Source organism: Borostomias antarcticus (assembly GCF_949987555.1).
Source record: "Borostomias antarcticus genome assembly, chromosome: 8".
NCBI classification, from domain to species: domain Eukaryota; kingdom Metazoa; phylum Chordata; class Actinopteri; order Stomiiformes; family Stomiidae; genus Borostomias; species Borostomias antarcticus.
Window position 1 is genome coordinate 30,103,844 of NC_140241.1, and position 22,500 is coordinate 30,126,343.

General features: G+C 47.8%; 2 protein-coding genes across 3 annotated transcripts in view; one reads left to right on the forward strand and one right to left on the reverse strand.

The window, feature by feature from the left end:
• The window catches only part of nup214 (nucleoporin 214), a 63,868-nt gene extending 62,586 nt beyond the window's left edge, over nucleotides 1–1,282 (forward strand). For both annotated transcript variants that reach the window (XM_084441707.1, XM_084441708.1), the window contains exon 36: nucleotides 1,162–1,282. In XM_084441707.1, coding sequence (XP_084297833.1) covers nucleotides 1,162–1,192 — 31 coding nt within the window. In that variant the 3' untranslated portion in view covers nucleotides 1,193–1,282. The remainder of the gene's footprint in view (nucleotides 1–1,161) is intronic.
• Nucleotides 1,283–20,413: 19,131 nt separating this feature from the next.
• fam78ab (family with sequence similarity 78 member Ab) overlaps nucleotides 20,414–22,500 on the reverse strand; it is a gene marked incomplete at both ends in the record, with an annotated part of 6,228 nt that continues 4,141 nt past the window's right edge. The window contains one exon of the mRNA XM_084442613.1: nucleotides 20,414–20,939. Coding sequence (XP_084298739.1) covers nucleotides 20,414–20,939 — 526 coding nt within the window. The remainder of the gene's footprint in view (nucleotides 20,940–22,500) is intronic.

Here is a 22,500-nt window from a genome sequence, read left to right on the forward strand (position 1 = left end):
TTGCCTGGAACGCGCCATTATTCCAGAGCAGATCTGCTCGGCCGTGTAAAGCACCCCTCTCAGAGTTGATGGTGATTGGACAGATGGAAAGGTAATGAGAGGTCATTAGTGTGATGGAGGGATTATATAATTACCAATTGCTTTTAAGGTAGCTTTGGGTCTGACAGTTTACCATGGGATGTAGTGCGTGTAGGCAATCCTCCGGCTCAATCACACGTTCAGAGGGTTTTGTGTGTGCGTGTGTGTGTGTGTGTGTGTGCGTGCGTGCGTGTGTGTGCGTGCTCGTTCCAATAGGCCATTTTTAGAGTCTTGTCTGTAGCAAAAGTCTGTCTGTGTACATGAAAGAGATGGTTGGCCCTACCCCCAGCCTGCCTTTTTCTGATTGGACGGTGAGGGCCAGAACTGGAATGGGTAGCCTCTATGCCCTCTGGAGCTTTAAAGTAATTACATGCAAACATTTCATATTTGATTGCCATCTGTGTAACAACGTGCCAGAGAAATCTGCTCTCTCTCTCACACACACACACACACACACACACACACACACCATCTAGTTAGACTGAGTCCTAGACACTAGCCACTGTGGAGAAAAAAAACCCATCTCCATCTGTGTAATGTTTGTCTATGGCTGTATTGATTACCTGAGTAGTGATAGAGGCGGGCTCTGTAGGAATGGTAGATTAAATGAACCGTGATTAGTGTCAGAGCTCATCACTGTTACTGGAAGAAAGCCGCTGTAATCTGGTTAAGAGTTGTTTTTAAGAGGCTCTGGGATGTGAGTTCTATTAGGCGAGCAGATATGCATGTTCCCACTACAAATCATTTTTGCTCGGTGAAATCTTGTTCTGTAAAAAAGAAAGAAAATAGAGAGATGTGTGTGTTTGCCATTGGCTAACTGCAAATACAGGTTGCTAGGCTGTATGTTTGGGTTGAGCATTGTGTGTTGAAATGTTATTTTATTTCAGGCAAGACACTGACCACTTTTCATCCTGTACTGTAGGTGTTAGACTAATGGTTATATTAGGACCTCCCACTGCGAATGAAATTACATTTCCAGGCATTTCATTGGTCCAGAAACAGGAAGTGACATCTTGTCAAAGAGCATGCCATAGCGATGGGCAGCCGTGTTGAGTCTAACTGATTTTTTCTGTACTTTTCCAGACTCACTCCAAGATGGCCTGGACTACAGTAAAGATGCTTTCGTTTTTTCCTCTTTTATTTCTTCATTTTTTGCTCAGCAAAGGTTTATTTTGCGAGCTTGATCTTCAGTTTTTTATGTCAGTATGTATTTTTGTCATGAAATTAGCCAAATAAAACGGGATGTTATTCATTGCTCTCATGGTTTTTTCTTGAAATTTGCTATCTCAAAAAAAAAATCTGCGAAACATTTATCTTGTCTCCATCACTGCCTACTGGTCTGTGTTTACATTTTACTGAGTAGAAACAAGCCTCCCTGTAGCAGATATTTGATAATTTTCCCAAATCACACCACTATATGAAATATTCATATGCCGTCGTACATGCTGACATTCCCATCGTACATGCCGACATTCCCAATACGGTGCTAAAATATCTCTGTTCTTATACTCAGTAAACAGAGTGGACCTAACACATACTTGTAGGCATTTCTAAGCTTTTTGATGAGCCAGAGGTAGGTTTATTGGAGGAATGGAGAGTAACGGACTTGTTGCTCCATAACCTGAGTTGTTTACATCTGTGGAAGCTCACTTCTCATTGAAAGTCCCCGGTTTAACTGTTATGTTACTCTGTTCCATTAAAACCCCAAGAACTCCTGTAGTTATGACACTACTAGGAAGATCTAACCAGCTCAGTGGTCTTGCGGTTAGAGTGAACGCCATGGGGTTGGGGGTTCGATCCCCAGCTGAGTCATACCAAAGACTACAGTATCAAAATGGTATCCTATGCCTCCCTGCTTGGCACTCAGCATCAAGGGTTGGATTGAAGGAAAGTCCCTGAGACACACTATATGGACAAAAGTATTGGGCCACCTACACATTACACCTACAGGAGCTTTTATGTCATCCCGTTCTATATTCACAGGCATTAATATGGAGTTGGTTCCCCTTTTGTAGCTATAACAGCTTCCACTCTTCTGGGAAGACTTTCTACAAGATTTTGAAGTGTCTGTGGGAATTTTTGCCCATTCATCCAGAGGAGCATTTGTGAGGTCAGACACTGATGTGGGATGAGAGAGCCTAGCTCACTATCTCCGTTCTGGTTCATCCCAAAGGTCCTCAACGAGGTTGAGGTCAGGGCTCTGTGTGGGCCAGTCAAGTTCTTCCACACCAACCTCACCCAACCATGCCTTTATGGACCTTTCTTTGTGCACTGGGGCACAGTCATGCTGGAACAGACAAGGGCCTTCCCCAAACGGTTCCCACAAAGTTGGAAGCAGAATTATCCAAAATGTCTTGGTAAAATGAAGAATTAACATTTCCCTTCACTGGAACTATGAAGCCTAGACCAGCCCCAGAAAAACAACCCAGACAAATTATCCCACCCCAGACAAATTATTCCTCTTCCAAACTGTACAGTTGGCACACTGCAGTCAGGCAGTTAAAGTTCTCCTGGCATTCGCCAAACCCAGACTCGTCCATCAGACTGGCAGATAAAGAAGCGTGATTCATCGCTCCACACAACACCTTTCCACTGCTCCAGAGTCCCGTGGCGGCGTGCTTTACACCCGTCCATCCGACGCTTGGCATTGCGCTTGGTGATGTAAGGCTTGCATGCAGCTGCTCGGCCATGGAAACGTCATTATGCTCCCAGCGCACAGTGTCAGTCAGTGTTTGAGCTGATATTAATGCAAGAGGTATGCCACTGAGTTGCTGTGGTTCCAAAATGCGTATACTTTGCAATAATACCACTTACAGTTGATCATGGAATATCTAGGAGGGAAGAAATTTCCCCAACTGACTTTACTGACCCCTATTACAGTACAACACTGGAATTCAGTTCGCTCTTTAGGACGACTCATTGTTTCACTAGGTTTTGTAGAGGCAGAGTGCACGGCTACATGCTTGATTTTATACACCTGTGACAATGGGACTGAATGAAACACCTGAATTCACTGATTAAGAGGTGTGTCCCAATACTTTTGTCCATATAGTGTATTAGCGTCCAGGGCTGCCTCACGCTAAGGAATCAGGAGATTTCTTCCCTATGGGCCACTAGGCTTGAGAACCGTTGGTTCTCAAGGTTCCTTACCTTACTAGGGAGATCTCCCGCCAAGCATGTTTTGGGTCCCCAAATCTAATTGTCACACAAACACAACTGGTGCTTCCTCTAAAGCCGCCCTCTGATATCGTCAACAGTGTGCAGAGCTGAAAATACACTAATTCTATGTGTAATTGTGTGCATTGATCTTAAAAATCGATGGTGGTTGAGAAACTCTTGGTGGAAAAAATTACAGTCCAGAGGAATTCTGCCTTACTGAATATTTCATGAACATGAATTGATTTTTTTGTCAAAACTGGCTTGAAGATACACACTCCCCCCTCTCTCTCTCTGTCTGCACTGTTTACACACTCCCCTCTCTCACTCCCCTCTCTCACTCCCCTCTCTCACACACTCCCCTCTCTCACACACTCCCCTCTCTCACTCCCCTCCCTCTCTCACTCCCCTCTCTCACACACTCCCCTCTCTCACTGTCTGCACTATTTACACACTCCCCTCACACACTCCCCTCACACTCCCCTCTCTCACACTCCCCTCTCTCACTCCCCTCTCTCACTCCCCTCTCTCACACACTCCCCTCTCTCACACACTCCCCTCTCTCACTCCCCTCCCTCTCTCACTCCCCTCTCTCACACACTCCCCTCTCTCACTGTCTGCACTATTTACACACTCCCCTCACACACTCCCCTCACACTCCCCTCTCTCACACTCCCCTCTCTCACTCCCCTCTCACACTCCCCTCTCTCACTCCCCTCACACACTCCCCTCACACTCCCCTCTCTCACACTCCCCTCTCTCTCTCACTGTCTGCAATGTTGCACACGAACCACAACATCCAGAAATACACACGATTCTAACTAAGGGGGTTTAGATCTGAATGGTTCATAATTCAGGGTTTTAACACTTATTCCACCGACAGAAGCTTGGTTTTTGAGGCTTTATATTCAAAGAGGTTTGTACAGTCTGTGAATAGCCTCCCTGATCAGTATGTGTGATATACAGTATTAGACCATGATGACATTTGATTGAAATATGATTTAGGGGCCTCACTCAAATCTACATACCAGATCTAAAGCCATCATTATTTTTAAAAAGTGACCATTTTTAAACACAAAAAAACATTTCATTCTTAGTTATTTCCACAAACGGAAGTATTACATTTATACTGTACGTTTGCCATCCATATGCATCGTCATATGCATGGTGAATTGATTTTTAAATGATTTTGAGTACAGTGTCCCTTTGCTTTCCTGAGGTGTGGGGAATGTATGTTGAGGATGTTTTAAGGTGCTACACCTGACATGCTGGTGTGGAATGAGAAACGCATACAGAACAGACCCACGCTGCAGTGCTTATAAAGGTACGTTTTCAGTAAAATGATGACCAGGAGAATTGATGTTTTTTTTCCAACTTCTACTTGAAGCACCCGGACCACACCACTATGTGCACAATTAATTTTTATCCAAACTTTCTTGTACAGTTGGCATAAATCTTTGACGGTGCACCAGATGTTGAGCGGTACGAACGTTCACCGAGGTTACACACACACACCGATGCACCCGCAGCTGTACACACACTAAGGTTACACACACACCGATGCACCCGCAGCTGTACACACACTAGCGCATTCAATACATTTGTCCCCATCACAGAGAGAAAGAAAGTTCAAATCCGCACTCCCCATTCCGTTCCTCACAATCAAATCCTGCTCACTTTCCTAATCCAGCCAATCCCACGCCCCGCCCGGGTCATCTCAGTGGGACGCTGGATGAGGGACTGACGGGCGTGGCTGAGAGATGCAATGAACAAGGGCCCGTGTTTTATTAATGGCTGCTGCTGGACTGGAGGTGTCACATTCTGATGAAGGGAGGCAGACTGAGCAGGAGACAGGCTGAGGAGGAGGGAGACAGGCTGAGCAGGAGACAGGCTGAGGAGGAGACAGGCTGAGCAGGAGACAGGCTGAGCAGGAGGGAGACAGGCTGAGGAGGGAGACAGGCTGAGGAGGAGACAGGAGGAGGAGGAGTGAGACAGGCTGAGGAGGAGACAGGAGGAGGAGGAGTGAGACAGGCTGAGGAGGGAGACAGGCTGAGGAGGAGACAGGCTGAGGAGGAGACAGGAGGAGGAGGAGTGAGACAGGCTGAGGAGGAGTGAGACAGGCTGAGGAGGAGTGAGACAGGCTGAGGAGGAGTGAGACAGGCTGAGGAGGAGGAGACAGGCTGAGGAGGAGTGAGACAGGCTGAGGAGGAGACAGGCTGAGGAGGAGTGAGACAGGCTTAGGAGTGAGACAGGAGACAGGAGACAGGCTGAGGAGGAGACAGGCTGAGGAGGAGGAGACAGGGTGAGGAGGAGACAGGCTGAGGAGGAGACAGGCTGAGGAGACAGGAGACAGGCTGAGGAGACAGGAGACAGGCTGAGGAGACAGGAGACAGGCTGAGCATGAGACAGGCTGAGGAGGAGGAGACAGGCTGAGCAGGAGACAGGAGACAGGCTGAGGAGGGAGACAGGCTGAGGAGGAGTGAGACGGGCTGAGGAGGAGGAGACAGGAGACAGGCTGAGGAGGAGACAGGCTGAGGAGGAGGAGACAGGAGACAGGCTGAGGAGGAGACAGGCTGGGGAGGAGACAGGCTGAGGAGGAGTGAGACAGGCTGAGGAGGAGTGTTTACATTTTACTGAGTAGAAACAAGCCTCCCTGTAGCAGATATTTGATAATTTTGATTTGACCTTGGATATTAGTCACCAGGTCCTATTGCAGGTCCACTGGCCCTCAGGCAGTCCGGCTGCACTCAGTGAACTTCCAATTCTAACGAGCAAAACCAATCAATCTGTTACGTAATATCACCACACAGGGTGTCAAGTCAGGGTCCAATCTACCAACTCCAAAGTGTCAACTTGTTGTTGTTTTTTTTGGTAATCTACTGTGAAAACACCTGATTCTAAGCTTTACGAGTAAAAAATAAAGGTTTGAAATTGAAGTTTGAGCCTAATTAGCTGTTTATAACGTCGTTATCTTACCCATCCCATGTCTCATCATCATCAGAATCCATCTGAGAGAGACTTCCCTGACGGCACACCGGACTACGCTCACAGCTCTACAGAAGTTGTCATACGAGGCGAGGTTGGCGAGAGAATCCATTTTGTTTCGCCTGACAGCACGAGACAGCGGCTCGCACAAGCTCTACCATGGAGAAGAAGGATCCTCGCTTGAGCTTGACTTGGCCCCTTTCATTCTGTTTGTATTGGGACTGGCCATACCAACATAACAACTGGTCACACCACTGTGTGTGTGTGTGTGTGTGTGTGTGTGTGTGTGTCTGTGTGTGTGTGTGTATGTGTGTGTATACACAGACTGTACATCACATACATATTCTCACACACACGCACACACACACACACACAAGCTCAACAGTCAAATCTATTAGTCCCTATTCCTAACCAGGAAGTTGTATAAACACAGAGAGGTCAAACAGAGATAGAACTCTAAGGGGCGAATTCACTAAAGGATTGCGCAGCTTTTCCTGACGCAAAGCCTGTGCAAATAAGTCAAAAATTATGTTTGCTATTCACAAAGCCCTCGCAAAGGGTGAAATACGGTGTTAACTGCGTTGCGTTCGTCATTGCGTTGCTCTGCGCCGGTGTTATTAGCTCATATTTAAATTAGGTAATATGGGCGGATAATGTTCCCCTTTCTATGCAAATGAACATTATTGCAAAACCCGCCCAATTCACAAACATCGGCGCAAATTGCCTCACGCAGTTAAAGTGAAATTAATACCGTTTTCAGAAACGTGGTGGTATTTAAGCGCAAGGGGTGTGTCGCGGCCAGCCTGTCCGCTGATCATGGCAGCAGTGATTGTTGCGAGGCGAATTCGGCATCGCAATGCCAGGCATGTTGTTCGTGAGAGAATATTTAGAAGAAGGTCACTTTTTGATTTAACACTAGAACCACCGCGGTAACTGTTTGGACACCAGAGCGCGCAGCTCTTCAGCCAACTGGAGGATGAAGTCGCGTCTGGGGAGGCTCAGTTGCCTATGCGTCTCTCCACCCGTCCCCAGCGAGTCCAAGCTCCCCCAATGAATATAATAGCCTACATAGCACGAAACTGTGCGTATAATAGTCTATACGCGAAACTGCGCATTCCCTATAGCTGTTCATTGAACGGCTGGGGGCCGATATAGGTATAAATAAATAAATAAAAACATAGCCTACACAATATTTGTTTTATTTGAATGGTCTTGAAAATATTTTGCTTTTGTATCATAGGTGACGGCAGGTATCATCTTCAGCCATGGATGATGACTCCCGTGCGTAATCCTTCCAACGTTGGAGAGGCGGCGTACAACCGGGCTCACATCAGGACGCGCGGTGTGATTGAGTGCACATTTGGAATCCTGAAAAGCCGTTTAGATGCCTAGATCGTACCGGTGGGGCAATGTTATACACTCCCCCAAAAGTATGCCAGATCATCGTGCTGCAACTTGCATAACATAAAATGACAATTTTTCCTTTGTTCGTCTTTTTAAATCATTCCACCTCCGTTTGCAGTCTTCCGCGTTTACACACACAAATGGCACTGACTGATTGGGAAATTAAACCCCAAATATGATTTTTTGCTGCAGTCGTGATATTTTTTGCGGAAAGCTGTGAGACATGTTTTTGAACCTCGTCCGTGAGGCCTTCAAGTTCGCTGTCTGAAAATCGTATCTTTCTTTTTCTGTCTGCCATCGTCCAATGATATGCATACGAGTTGTATGCGCTGTATGCGCAGTATTTATAGTCATTTCCTATATCAGCAGCAAATTGCACTCAGCCGCAAACACCGAATGGGCGTGTTTGCGCTGGGATATTATTAGCGCAATGTCTTTAGTGAATAGGTTTTTAAAACGGAGCACATAGCGGGCGCAACTGACGCGCAATATTATGGTGCAATTAGCGGGCGCAATTTGCTTTAGTGAATTCGCCCCTAAGCTTTCCAGAGCCAAGATGGCCGCCCCGGTCCAGATCCACGGCTCAGCGTCCCGCCCAACGCAGCATTCTTCAGGGATCAGGGTGCCATCGGGACGCTGTTGTTATTGTAATATAAGCACAGCGCAGGGTATTAATAGAGGTACAGTGCTGTCTGTGCAGTCGCAATGTGATTACCTAGCATTACAGATGAGGACCGATGTGTGTATGTGTGTGAGAGAGAGAGAGAGAGAGAGAGAGAGATGTGTACAGTGTAGTTGTATTCAACACAGCAGTAAACACCGACTGTAATATACATTATAGTGGATGCACTAGGAGCTCCCAATTGTTTCCAAAGCCGATACAGTCACAGTACATGTAAGCAATGTTTGCACTTACTGCACAAGCCTCAGTGAGGCTCAGACAAATACATGAACTTTAATGATGAAGTCACAGTCCTTTAAACTCCGTTCATGAGTTCTCTGAACCGAAGGAAGAGAGAGAGAAGAGAGTGCTTACAGCCCCAAGACACCCCAGGGACAATGTGAGAACGTGCTCTTGTAATAGCTAGAATAGTATATAGATAGTATAGGAGTGCCAACAAATCCTTGTAGTAACTCAGTGGACAGGGTCTCTCCATTGAAAGTGAACGAAGACATTGTCTACAAAAACAAACAACAGTCTACAGTTCGCTCTCAAGACAGTGGAGGTGGTTGTAGATTTTAGAAAGAGACCAGCTCCGTCACCCCAGTGACCACTGTTAACACCTTCTGCTTCCTGGGCGGACTCACACTCACACTACACTCTGCACACACACTCACTCTCATAGGCTCACCACACTCAATTCTGTACATATTGTGTCATTTACATGTGTAGCTTTCTTTTTATTGTTTATACTGTATTTGTATTTTCACTGCCGTGTCCTGTCCTATGTCGTCTCCATAACTGTGCTGTATGCCATTACCCTGGTCAAATTCCTAGTATGTCAAAACTATACATGGTGAATAAACTGATCTTGAATCTTGAATGTAAAATTCCCCTCACAGTGTAGCTAGTGGCTAATGTCATGCAGACAAGTAAAGGAATTTAAGATCCAGAAAAGTTATTTTGATGATTTATTTTGAAGAGTGACCAGTGGATTGCATTTCATGTCATTTCATGCAGAGCACATTAGTGTGTGTCCCCACATCCGTAGCGAACCGTCTTCACAGTGTGTAGAATCAGAGTGTGACCCACAGTGCGCACGTTCGACAACTCCCAGTTGACACACTACACCGTATGCGTGCGTGTCTGTGTGATCAACAGTATTTCTACAGTAGCCCTCAGTCTCAATCTTCTGTCATGCGGTGCACATCACACACCCCCCATCCCTCCTCCCACCCACCTCCTCACTCCCGAAGTAGACCCCCCCATCCCTCCTCCCACCCACCTCCTCACTCCCGAAGCAGACCCCCCATCCCTCCTCCCACCCACCTCCTCACTCCCGAAGCAGACCCCCCATCCCTCCTTCCACCCACCTCCTCACTCCCGAAGCAGACCCCCCATCCCTCCTTCCACCCACCTCCTCACTCCCGAAGCAGACCCCCCCATCCCTCCTTCCACCCACCTCCTCACTCCCGAAGCAGACCCCCCATCCCTCCTTCCACCCACCTCCTCACTCCCGAAGCAGACCCCCCATCCCTCCTTCCACCCACCTCCTCACTCCCAAAGCAGACCCCCCATCCCTCCTTCCACCCACCTCCTCACTCCCGAAGCAGACCCCCCATCCCTCCTTCCACCCACCTCCTCACTCCCAAAGCAGACCCCCCATCCCTCCTCCCACCCACCTCCTCACTCCCGAAGCAGACCCCCCATCCCTCCTTCCACCCACCTCCTCACTCCCGAAGCAGACCCCCCCATCCCTCCTTCCACCCACCTCCTCACTCCCGAAGCAGACCCCCCATCCCTCCTCCCACCCACCTCCTCACTCCCGAAGCAGACCCCCCATCCCTCCTTCCACCCACCTCCTCACTCCCAAAGCAGACCCCCCCATCCCTCCTTCCACCCACCTCCTCACTCCCAAAGCAGACCGCTCCTTGGGGGCCCACGGGGGGTGTGGATGATGGGGGTCGGGGGCCCAGAGAGGCGTGGCTTGATTGACACCTGCAGGTGCTCCGTGTTCCGTACCGCTACTCAAGGACCCTCATCAAACTGGCGGAGCAGAGAGAGAGGAGGGGAGGGGGAGAGAGAGAAAGAGATAGATGGAATGATGGAGGGCCGTTGCTATTTTATGATACATAATGTACTCTCACAGGCACAGGGAGTGAATGAGAAAATGAGATCTGACTGTACTGCTCAGTGCTCAACAAGCTACAACTAGACAACCTGCTCACAATGGAGAAAAGAGCTATAAAAACAATAGACCACTTCTTCATAAAAAAAATAAAACTGCCAATGCTAATGAAGAAGCTACCACTCAAAATGACACCACAGCAGGTGCAATTGAATGCAGAAGTGCAATGGAATGCAGAAGTGCTCCAGAGGCTATCGGAGCTATCACTAGCACTAGCAACATCACCATCGGCGAGGAAGCCAGCACCAGCAGGCAGTTGCAGTTTGATGTTGTGATGTTGGGTATGGCCTAGTGCTCGGTCATAAAGTCATATGACATGCTTGTGGTGTCTAGATGAAGTTTGATGCTGTGCATATTGAATTGTCATACGGATTTCTTATTAGCATACTGTTCACAACTGGCATTCTTTGTAAATAGACGGGACGGGATGGCAGAACTGTTGTTTTTTTTCTCACGTCCCCTCACGTCCCCCCCTACTCAGAGGGTAAATGTCCTATGGGTGTCCCCCACCAGGTGCAGCCCATCACCATCAGGCGCACCTAGGACAATCAGCACCGCTCCCTATAAAAGCTCTCCCAGATCGTCTCTCAGTGCTTCAGTACTGACCCCTGTGGTAACTCCCGACAAGCCTACCAAGCCTCCAGCTAACCACTTGACCGTTTGTTTGTGTACGTAATTCCCGCTGTTTGTTTCCCCTCTCCAAGGACCCTCCCGCAGTGTCTCCCTGTCTCCTAGCTCCAGTGTCTCCCTCGCTCCCTGTGCTTCCCTCGCTCCCTCCTCCTCTCGTTACCCCGGATGGACCTCCCTGGATACGGACAGCCCCTCGGATACCTGCCTGTCTCCTGGAATCTCCTCCATGCTCTTGAGACTGTGCTGGGAGACACAGCAAACCTTCTGGCAACGCTACGTATCGATGTGCCATCCTGGAGGAGCTGGACTACCTGTGCAACCTCTGTAGGGTCCAGGGACCGCACCATGCTACCAGTACTGACACTGACCTTAGCGAAATGCAAAACTCATGAAAAATCAGTCAGAAAAGATGAGGAGGGAAAAAATGTCAGTGGCCTCCACCTGTAAAACCATTCCTGTTTTTGGGGTCGTCTCATTGCTGCCCCTCTAGTGCACCTGTTGTTAATTTAATTAACACCAAAGCAGCTGAAATTGATTAACAACCATCCTCTGCTACTTAACTGACCAGATCAATATCCCAGAAGTTGAATTGACTTGATGCTATACTCTGATTAAAAAGTGTTCCTTTATTTTTTTTGAGCTTTGACATGTGGACGTTAAAGCCTAAAAGGAATCAGTGAAAAGAAAGAGTTGGATAAGTTATTGAAAGTCTCAAGGCTGAGTTTACAAAAAGTGGCACAGAAGAAGAGATGAATTGAAGTCAATTTACCATTAACAGTCTCCTCACATCTCCTCCTTCCTCATCCCTCCTCCTCTTCCTCACCTCTCCAGAGTAAGCAGCCCCCCCTTCCTCGCCCCCCCCCCCCTCCTCGGGGCGGCTATAGCTCATACAACAATCGTGGGTCGGCGGTTCAAATCCCGGCTCCTCCTGACGACTTGTCCTTTGGCGAGACGCTGAACCCCAAATTGCTCCCAATCACCAGGCTAGCACCTTGCATGGCAGCTGCCGCCATTGGTGTGTGTGTGAATGGGTGAATGATGGGCCTTCATTGTAAAGCGCTTTGGATAAAAGTGCTTTATGAGTGCAGTCCATTCACCATTTACCATTCTCCTCACATCGACAGCGAAGCAGCACTCTCCCCTCCATCAGAAGCGACGGTCGCAGGTCATGCACACTGTTACAATATAAACACATTTTTAGTTCTTCCACAGGGTGATTGACGGCTCCTACTGGATGAAAATACCTGTTTTTTTTAACGCACGAAATACTTCCCTGCTCTTCAGTTTTATTGTCTTTGAATATTAAAGTAACCAAGTAATAAAGCATTGAGTGGTGTAGGATATAACATGTCAAGTTGTGCATGTGCACCTGTAGGGTGATGGAGATGCTCTGGGACCCAGGATAGCGTTCCATACGGTGTGTGATTCATTATTCCGTAACACACATTCCTGTCTCCATCGCCGCTGTCCTCAGAATAACAATTCCTGAAAACCTGCTGAGGATGCAGTTGTTCCGACTGTTTTCCTGTCCTTTCATGGAGCTTGTCACATCTCCAAGGAACAAGCTTCAGATCCAATCTAAATGCTCTTTTCAGTATTGTAAGCCCAAGCCGGTCGGCCACAATGTGCACTGACTATATTTTGCGTAGATGATGTTCTACCAACACAAGCACACGCAGTGATAAACCAACATGAATGTCAGGATCAATCATGTCTCCTCCTCTGCTATATGTCTCTGGCCAGTGATCTGAGGTGATGAATTAGTTTTGACGTCTTGTCAGATTAAAAAATCCCATCAAACTCAGCCATGATAAAATCTGCTGGATACTCTCGCTCAGATCTCTCTCTTTCTCAGATCTCTCAGACAAGGCGTTAAAAGTGATGTTATATTTCAAGGTACTATGATTCCAACATCTACAGGACCAAAAAATAGCTTCAATGTTTACTGAATAATAGTTGCTGTAGACATAGATCTACTGTGCATTTGCAGCTAGTTGCTGTAGCAGGCAGTGGCAGCAAGACATGTCCTCTTCTGATACACAGTGATGTAGAGGGATGTTGAAGTTGCAGGTCTGTGAACTTACTGTCACCCTCCCCTCATACTGGAAGATGTGATGATGTCAGAGGTTGTGGTACCAGGATGTCTATGTGGAAGATGTGATGATGTCAGAGGTTGTGGTACCAGGATGTTTACAGGATGTGGCGTCTCTCTGCTCTCTTTCTCAGTTTCATGCCCGTTTGTCTTTCCCTTGAGTCCATGACAAGCTCCCTCTCTCTCTCTCTCTCTTTATCCACTTTCCTGCTCATCTCCCCATCCCTCCCTCTCTCCCTCCCTCTCTCTCCTTCTCTCTCTCTCTCTATTGTACAATGGTGGTCACAGAGCCTCTGTCAAAGCATCGGTCCATCAGATCATTGATTTATTGCTCCCCTGAGGTCCAGAGGTGGCTCTTACCATGGCTAGGGCCCCAACCAGTGGCCCTAATCTCTCTCTCTCTCTCTCTCTCTCTCTCTCTCTCTCTCTCTCTCTCTCTCTCTCTATCTCCCTCTCCCTCTCTCTCTCTCTCTCTCTCTCTCTCTCTCTGAGAAACTCTATCTGACCATCTCTCTCATAGGCTACAACCTTAATTACCTCCATCTCACCAATCACTCTCACACACACTCACTCACTCTCTCTCTCACTCACTCTCTCTCTCTCTCTCTCTCTCTATCTCTCTCTCTCTCCCTCCCTCTCCCTCTCCTTCCCACCATCCTCTCTCCCTTCCACAAAGCTGACATCACCAGAAACCATACAATCAATACATGCAATGACCACACAGGGATGTAATGTAATCTGCTGATGGTGTGTTGGTGACTGGGGCTCTGCAGCATTCACATTCACATTCAGACTTTTCCTCCCTTTCATCATTTTGAACACCCTAAAATTAATTTAATTTGCTACTGGTGTCAGTCATTTGGACACTACATGTGTCCCTGTTCTGCATAAGTAAAAAAATAAAAATAAAATATTCAGAAAAGGCCCTTGAACAGTGTCCTTCTGAGAAACGCTGGAGACTGCATGGTAGTGACTAATTAATCAAATACATGCAGTGGTAATTGGCCATTAATACCGATCAAACAGTCTAGACTATCTGTGAGTCTCTGCAGGGCCTGAGCAGGCAGGGAATGGGCCTGGGGGATTTATTCAGTCAGGCAATCACACAGACCACCTAAACAAGATTGTTTTTGAGACAGAACTTTGACGAGGCGGCCCTTAGAAGCAGTCCTCTCGTGAAGCAGAAATCCTCTCGTGAAGCAATTTCATGAAAGTCAAAAGGGACACGGTTATCACGATGCTATAAAGGAAGGTATGCATGTCTCTTTGTGTACGCCTGTCTGTACTGTATTTCCATTTTCTCGAGAACCAGGCAGTGTTTGAAGTTGAGTTGGGCAGGTGTATTGCTCAGGACCCAGGAAGCGTGGTGTTGAGTGTGAAGTGGTGAGGATGAGCGGTTCTCTAGGAGGCTGGAGAGGCCAAACAATCGTCCCGTTCTGAACAGGCACGTTTTGAACAGACACTGCAGTACTTACTAAGACTATTTCAATAAAAGGTGCAATAATCTGTTTGTATCGCTCATAGTTGCGTGTTATGCAGCAAGTGTATACATATTAACTGTACATTAAAGGTGATGAAGAAATGGTTTGTGTGTTTCTGATTGGTGGACCTTCTAAGTCTGTCTCTGGGTCTTTTCAAGGCTTTTCCTTTATAAAGGAAAATGAACTGTTCAGTTGCGTTTTCTGACAAAATAACTTGGTTAATGCCGGCGTGTTGCTTGTGTGTGAAGGGTTTCTGATTAAGGGCCTGATTTTCTTATCACATCACCAAGGCCTATCTTCACTGGAGAAAAGGCAACAGCGAATAGATAACATTTGCACATTTTTATTTACTCATGAAAAAGACCACGTATTTTTCTTTTTTTGATTTTTCATTTTCACAGTTTTAAATATTTGCCAGTACTGTTACATTTTCAAGTATCAGTGTCAAAGCTAAAAAAAAAAAAAAAAACTGTATTTGTTTTTCAGTGCGGCAAAATATATTAAAGACAAACAAACCCAAACAAATGAGAGAAAACGTTGTAGTCCAGTTTTGTCTGATCTGCTACGAACCACACAGGGCTCGTCTGAACACCTGGGAGATGAAGGTATGGATGAACTATCCAATCAACCCTTTTGTCTAAACAACCAATAGAAAAGCCTAAGGAACCAAGGTGGGCAGTCCTGAGAGTGAGCCTAGGTTTGTGATTGGTTCAGTGGAATGGACAAGCTTGTTCGCTGGTCTGTTCAGTTCTCTGGGGCCGTTTCCAAGGACTATGGCTGCGTTCCGAATCGCATACTACCCTACTATATAGTATGCCAAAACAGGATGTAGTATGTCCCAATACATAGTATGCCACATGCAGTATGGCAAAAATACCAGGATGTCCTACTACATCCAGTCGTATTTTGCAGTATGCAAGGCAGCAGGCTTTTCTGGCTATTCTGACCCACAATCCTGTGCGCAGCGGAAATGTGCGTCACATGTGCGAGTCGTGACAGCTGTAGACGAATGTCGCGTTATGGACAGCGACGGATGTGGGCAAATTTCAAGACGCAATATTATGACAAGGTAGTTTGTCCCGATTGGATACCTACTGCTTGCAAAGTACGTACTTTCTAAGGGCAGCTGTAGTAGGTACTGGTAGTAAGAAGTAGAAGTATGAGATTCGGAACGCAGCCTATGTGTTGTGGGTTTAGGAAGGGAAGGTTTTATTCAGTAGAGAAATCAGACACACAGTTTGAAAGGATGAGAATAAGCGTTTCCCTTTTCAATATCTTCAATGATGGCAGCATCATTTCACACAAAACAATGGGGCAGTTTGTGCCCAAAGAAATTGTCCACTCTGGGCTTTTGCCTATAGGCTTTGTCGTCAATCTAATTTGGGACAAACCACCCAACACACGCAAAAATGATGTATAAAACTTTTTTTCGAGGCATGTTGGAGGAAGCACTTGAACACAAGGTCCCTCAGAAGCACTTAAACGTGTTCATAATATGAGACATGCTTGTGAATAACATCAGAATCAGACACACATACAGAGGCAATATATTTCCCCCATGACTTCTCTCTCCCTCACCGTGTGTGTGTGTGTGTGTGTGTGTGTGTGTGTGTGTGTGTGTGTGTGTGTGCTTGTCACGTGCTGGTCTGATAAATGCTGTTCACACTTGCTTCCAGCATGTTGCCGTGACTATCAGATACCACACCAGGCGAGCCCCCCAAGCCTTCTGTCCCTGTCTTGTGACAAGGACATGCCCGATCTGTGTGTGTGTGTGTGTGTGTGTGTGTGCTGTGTGTGTGTGTGTGCTTGTCACGTGCTGGTCTGATAAATGCTGTTCACACTTGCTTCCAGCATGTTGCTGTGACTATCAGATACCACACCAGGCGAGCCCCCCCAAGCCTTCTGTCCCTGTCTTATGACAAGGACACGCCCTGTGTGTGTGTGTGTGTGTGTGTGTGTGTGTGTGTGTGTGTGTGTGTGTGTGTGAGAGAGAGAGAACATCAGCAGAGCAGTAGTCCAAAAGCAGCAGCAACACCGGTTCAATGAAACCCCCAAGGTCATGCCATGAAATGACACACACACACACACACACACACACACACACACACACAGTGTGAGTCAGGGTGGTTCCACATGTCAAGGGCTATAACATGGTGGTATTCCAGCTGGGAGATCGAGGGCTGGATGCACATGATGAAGCAGCCATGAGCCCTCACATGAACTCAAATGCTTGAATGGTAAAATGGTTTAGTTGGCCTTGTTGACAGAACAAACCACAACTAACACTATTAGACAAGCTGGTTTTCAATGGCTGTAGGCAACCATCATTTCACCACATTGCATCACAAACCACATGAGTATCATATATAATTGTATGCATGGCCACATCGCTACCAAGAACCCTGCCACAGCAGCTGACAGATTGTGACATGAACCCTACATCAACCCTACGCCCTTTTCATCTCAACCCTACCCCCTTTTCATATCACCATGTCCCTTACCCTTCTACTATCCACCATGACTCCAACCACTCTCATCTCACCCCTGACCCTTTCCCTTTGACCCCTCCAATGTCAACATATATCACTCCAACCAAGCCTATAGTCCAGCCACAGGACAGGCCATCTACGGGGTCTCACTGTCTCACAGGGTCTAATCATGACCGACCCCTCGGCACAGATGGACTCCAGCGCAGAGGCCGTCTCACAAACAGGGCCAAACACAGCCGTCCCATTAGGCTATTATGTTGGACTGCAATGTAATTAAAAGGTTGGGGTGGAAGTCATTTGTGGAGCGGTAGAACACACACTGTATTATTGATTTCATACCGCGGGTCTGGCCTTGACTAGGCTGTTAGTCCATCTGGGCGAAAAGGGAAATGTTAGTATTCCTGTTTGGCTTTCAGCTGTTTGAGTGTGTTCTCCAGACGTCAAGACGTCAGATCAATGTCCAATTGTGGTACATATTTGGTTCAGCTTTCGTCAAAACATGAAAGCGTTATGACGTTTTGGTTACTTTGTTGAAATTGAGGCAAAAACCTGCATCTGTGCAATTTTTTTTGCCAATTCTATCAAATAACCACCTTGATGCAACATGACTATGTTGATAATGTTGAAATAAAATGGAAAATGCTTTGGATTCTGAATTAAACGCCTATCTGAGAAACAACCTCAAGCACAGACGTACACATCTGCATCCTAAACACCACAGCTGTCAGAGCGGATGAAACTGTATCATAACACAATCATAGCTCATATATCTTTCTTCCATACTTCAAAAGCTTGACCTATACAAAAAAAACAACACAAATAAGCACCAGTTCTCTTCCTCATTTAGCTGTGATTCTGCTGCAGCTGGTGATTTAACCACGCACACATACACACACACACGCACACACACACACGCGCACACACACACAACAGATTTCAGCGGCAGTTGGAAGCCCCGCCCAGGGATTAGCGAGCATGGCAGCCGAGGGGCTATCATGCTAGTTCACTTGGGTTCTTGGGTCGTGGAGGCGTTTCTCTGAAGATGTGTTCCTGTGCGAGCGAGAGAGTTTGTCTGTTTTCACTGAGGGCTGAAGGATGGGGGGTTGGGTGGGTGGGGGGGGGGGGGGGGGGTGCACCATGTCCGCAGAGAGCTACGACTCGCTGGCAACCCCCAGAAGTGGGTCATCTATATGCCAGCCGAGTAAGCGGGCGTGCGTGCCTACACCGCACTGCCCTCTCTCCAGCACTGAGAGTGGGGGGGGGGGTAGGACTGAGAGAGAGGGAGAGAGGAGGAGAGAAAAGAGCAGCTGAAATGAGACTGGAATGAGAAAGAGGCTGAAAACGGGGAGAGCGAGAACGACGGGGGGGGGGGGGGGGGGGGTCGGAAGAGAGAGAGAGAGGGGGAGTAGGGGGAGGGTGGTGGAGGAGAGAGAGAGAGGGGGAGTAGGAGGAGGGGGTGGAAGAGAGAGAGAGAGAGGGGGAGTAGGAGGAGGGTGTCAGAAGACAAGAAAGGGGATTGAGGGGAGGTGATTCCAGATTGAGGGGAGGTGGATTCATGATTGAGGGGAGGTGATTCCAGATTGAGGGGAGGTGGATTCATGATTGAGGGGAGGTGATTCCAGATTGAGGGGAGGTGATTCCATCCATGACCACTCAGCACAGCCACTTCCACTCACATCTCTGCCTCTTCCTGTGTGGATTCACACACACACACACACACACACCCAAGGGCAGTAGAAATAAAAAATACACATGATTTATCCCCCGACGGCATCACAGGGAGGGTTCTTCCTAACAGGGCCTGTTTATAAAACGCACACTCATTTCCCCAAGCTCTTGCCCGCTATGATTGCTTATTAATAAGAGTATTGATTATCTGCTAGCAGGGCACTCTCTTCTGACAGCTCCAGAGAGGAGAGACAGGAGGGAGGGAGGGAGGAGTGTCGCAGGGACACTGTGCAGTGACAGGGGGCCCCCGTGCTGGAGGGACTGGTGAGAGAAAGATAACCAGATGGAGAACTTGTTATTTTCTCTCTCTCTCTCTCTCTCTTTTTTAAAGGGAAGTTGTTGACATCCCCGTCGTGATGAATGTCAGCGCACTGGCAAAGCCTTCCACACACGAGGGCGACGGTATGCGACAACATTGACACAACACGACTGTTGTCCCAACCAAACATGATTATGTCATAACCTAGTATTGCCCTAATGTGATGACCTGAATGTTGTTCTCTTGGCTGAATTTGCTTTAATGATTGTTCTATGACCTGTGGAGCAAAGGTTCTAGCAGGTTGTGGAACCTCGAGGGCCCCCATTCACCAGTGTGGTTCCGATCCTAAACCCACACACACCAGCACCAACGGTTTGGAAGAAAAACGGATGGATGAGCAAAGACTGCAATGCACTTTGTTTAAGGCGAAAGGTTTGCAGTGGAAAGCGATGTAAACTTAAGGCAGCATGGACTGAACGTCTCGCATGTTTAGAAAAGTACTTCAAACTAGACTAGGCGTCACCCCCGTTATTCACTTGAGTAGAGCACAAACTAGCGCTTATTCAACAACAACAAAAATGCACCGTTTCCCAGCCCGGTCATAAACAACACGCATAATAACTCTGTGCATGTAGTTCTACATGTATGGAACATGTACATGGACAATAAATACTGTGTTTTGTCTTTTTCAATCCACACACACTCCCCAGCACACACCAACCCCCAGACCCCCGATTCAATAACAATAAAAAATACCCCCCCTCCCAAAAAATGCAAAGTCTCTATATTTTTGTTTTTGCAATGATTCATTTAGCACAGTGAGACCCGACCCAGTTTGAAGGTAGAATGGTTGCAGTTTGTTCACTCCAGTTTTTAAAAGTGCTCCAGCTCCTACTTCTAGGCAACGAGTGTCCTCTTTCTATGAGCTGGTCCTTGTCCTTGTTTCACTTTCTCTCTCTCTCTCTCTCTCTCTCTCTCTCTTTAAAAAAGAGAAGAGGAGAGGCAAATAAAGTCAAGGAGCAGATGGATAAGAGATAGGAGAGAAAGAAAGAAAGAAAGAAAGAAAGAAAGAAAGAAAGAAAGAAAGAAAGAAAGAAAGAAAGAAAGAAAGAAAGAAAGAAAGAAAGAAAGAAAGAAAGAAAGAAAGAGAGAAAGAAAGCAGCCAGGTGGAAAGGAGAGCAGGAGGGAGAAAGCAGAACTCTGTCCATTAGACAAATATCTGCCGCTTAGTCCCGCGGTCGGTCATGTCGGGTCGGGTCAGGTCAGTACTTGGGCGGGATCACCACGATGGGCTCGCCGCTCTTTGGCCGCCACATCAGCACCTGGGCATCGTTGGCGTTGGGCTTGACCATGGCGTTGGGGGGGATGGGCTCGTTCTTGCCCAGGACGCGGGGCTGCTCCTGGGCCACCGGCTCCTTCAGCGAGGCCCTCTGGCCCAGGGGCCGCTCGGGGTCCACCTGGATGTGGAGCTGCATCCTCCAGCGGACGGTCTGCAGGACCAGCGTCTCGCCCGTGGCCTGGTTGATGGCCACCAGCCAGGTGGTGAAGCTCTGGTCGCGGCGGATGCTGCTCAGCTGCGGGACGTTGCTGTCGGACACCGGCACGCCCCACGTCACGCTGGGGTAGAAGTTGTCGTTCATGCTGATGGTGAACTTGCTGTCCTTCTTGGTGGGCCCGGCCACCGTGCAGGTCTCCGTGGTGTTGCCGTACCAGGGGTAGTTGACGCCGTCCGAGTCGCTGATGGCCCGGATCTTTCCGTCGCGCAGCTCAGGCAGCTCCCAACTGGACCTGGGAGAGGTGGAGAGAAAGGGGGAGAGGAGGGGGGAGTGAGGCTTGACCCGGAACCAGAAACAGACAAGCGACTTCCTGGTCTGAGTTCCGATGCTCCACCCTTTTTACGTGATGTATGAGCTGAAAGTTTCCTGATCTCATGAGAGATCTGTATCGCCACGATACGGCCACGGAGGTCAGTGTAGAATATTAGACTGTAAGCTCACAGGATGGTTAAAGGAGGCGACCCACGTCCCTGCCTGTCTAACCGTCTGCATCTCAATAGTCTAAAGTGGCCTCCTCTCTCTAAGCATCTCCTGATGTAGTAAGTCACTGTCTAGAAGTAGCCGACTGTGGGCGCATCTCGATAGTCTAAAGTAGCCTCCTCTATACAACTCCTTTCCATCCTTCTACACTGATCTGACAACTCAGGATAGATACCCATCAAACGTGTAGCGGGACCCACCTGGAACTCTCCATTTTATTTTAGGTCTTTAAGAATGCAAAAATCAACACCGGTTAAGGCTGTGAAATTAATCTGTACCCAGCTGCTACAATGAAGGGGAAGTAGCAAGGGAAGCCATTTTGGAGCATAACACCGTGTCCTAACTACACGCGACGCGAGCGAGCGTCAGCGACAAAATGTGTTCCATTGCTTTGTTTTCTATTGTTATGTCCTAACTGGACGCGAGCGACGCAGCGCGACGTTTTAACTGCCCTTTTGACGCTCGCCCTGTTCCTATTTCCCTCCTGTCGCTCGCGTTGACAGGCGTTCGTTCTTTAACTGTCTTCAGTTGGGAATATAGACAAATGACGTAACAGAACAGGAAATTTAACGGTTTCAGTTAGGACAGCAAGCTGCGATGTCGCGTTCTGTTGCTCGCGTCGCAAGCAGTTAGGACACGGTGTTAGGACACAGCAGGTGACATTGTGGCAGCTCATAAACTAGTGTCCGTCCACCTATCGATTCCCCCCTCCCCCTGTTCCCCCCTCCCCCTGTTCCCCCCTCCCCCTGTTGCCAAGGAAAAATATGACCTTTCTGCCAGAAGTGAAGGATCAGCAGAGATCAGCAGTGGTCAATGGCGGTCACATGACAGGCCCAGCAGCCATTCACCACACCCCAAGAATAGAACACCATGATCTCTGGAATAAAACTAGTAAGCCTAAAGGTTGTGTGTGTGTGTGTGTGTGTGTGTGTGTGTGTGTGTGTGTGTCTGTGCGGGGGTGTTTGCAATGGAAGGTGAGACTGATTGGGTGGATGGTATGTGTGTGTGTGTGTGTGTGTTTGTGTGTGTGTGTGTGTGTGTGTGTGTGTGTGTGCGTGTGTGCGTGCCTGAATCCGTGAAACGAAGAGGATTATTTTTTATCCCCCGTGTCCATTGCTCTCCTACCAAAATCACTTCATCCTCTCAATCGATCTCCATAACAACCAGTTATGTAACTGTTCTCCCATTAACGACAGCAGTGTTCCGCTCAGACTCCAGGCCAGCTAGGGTCGCCTCGGTTCCCCTCATCAAGGTCAACGCGCATCGATCAGCGATGAAACATTGCGGAGACTGTGTAGCACATTCCCTACGTC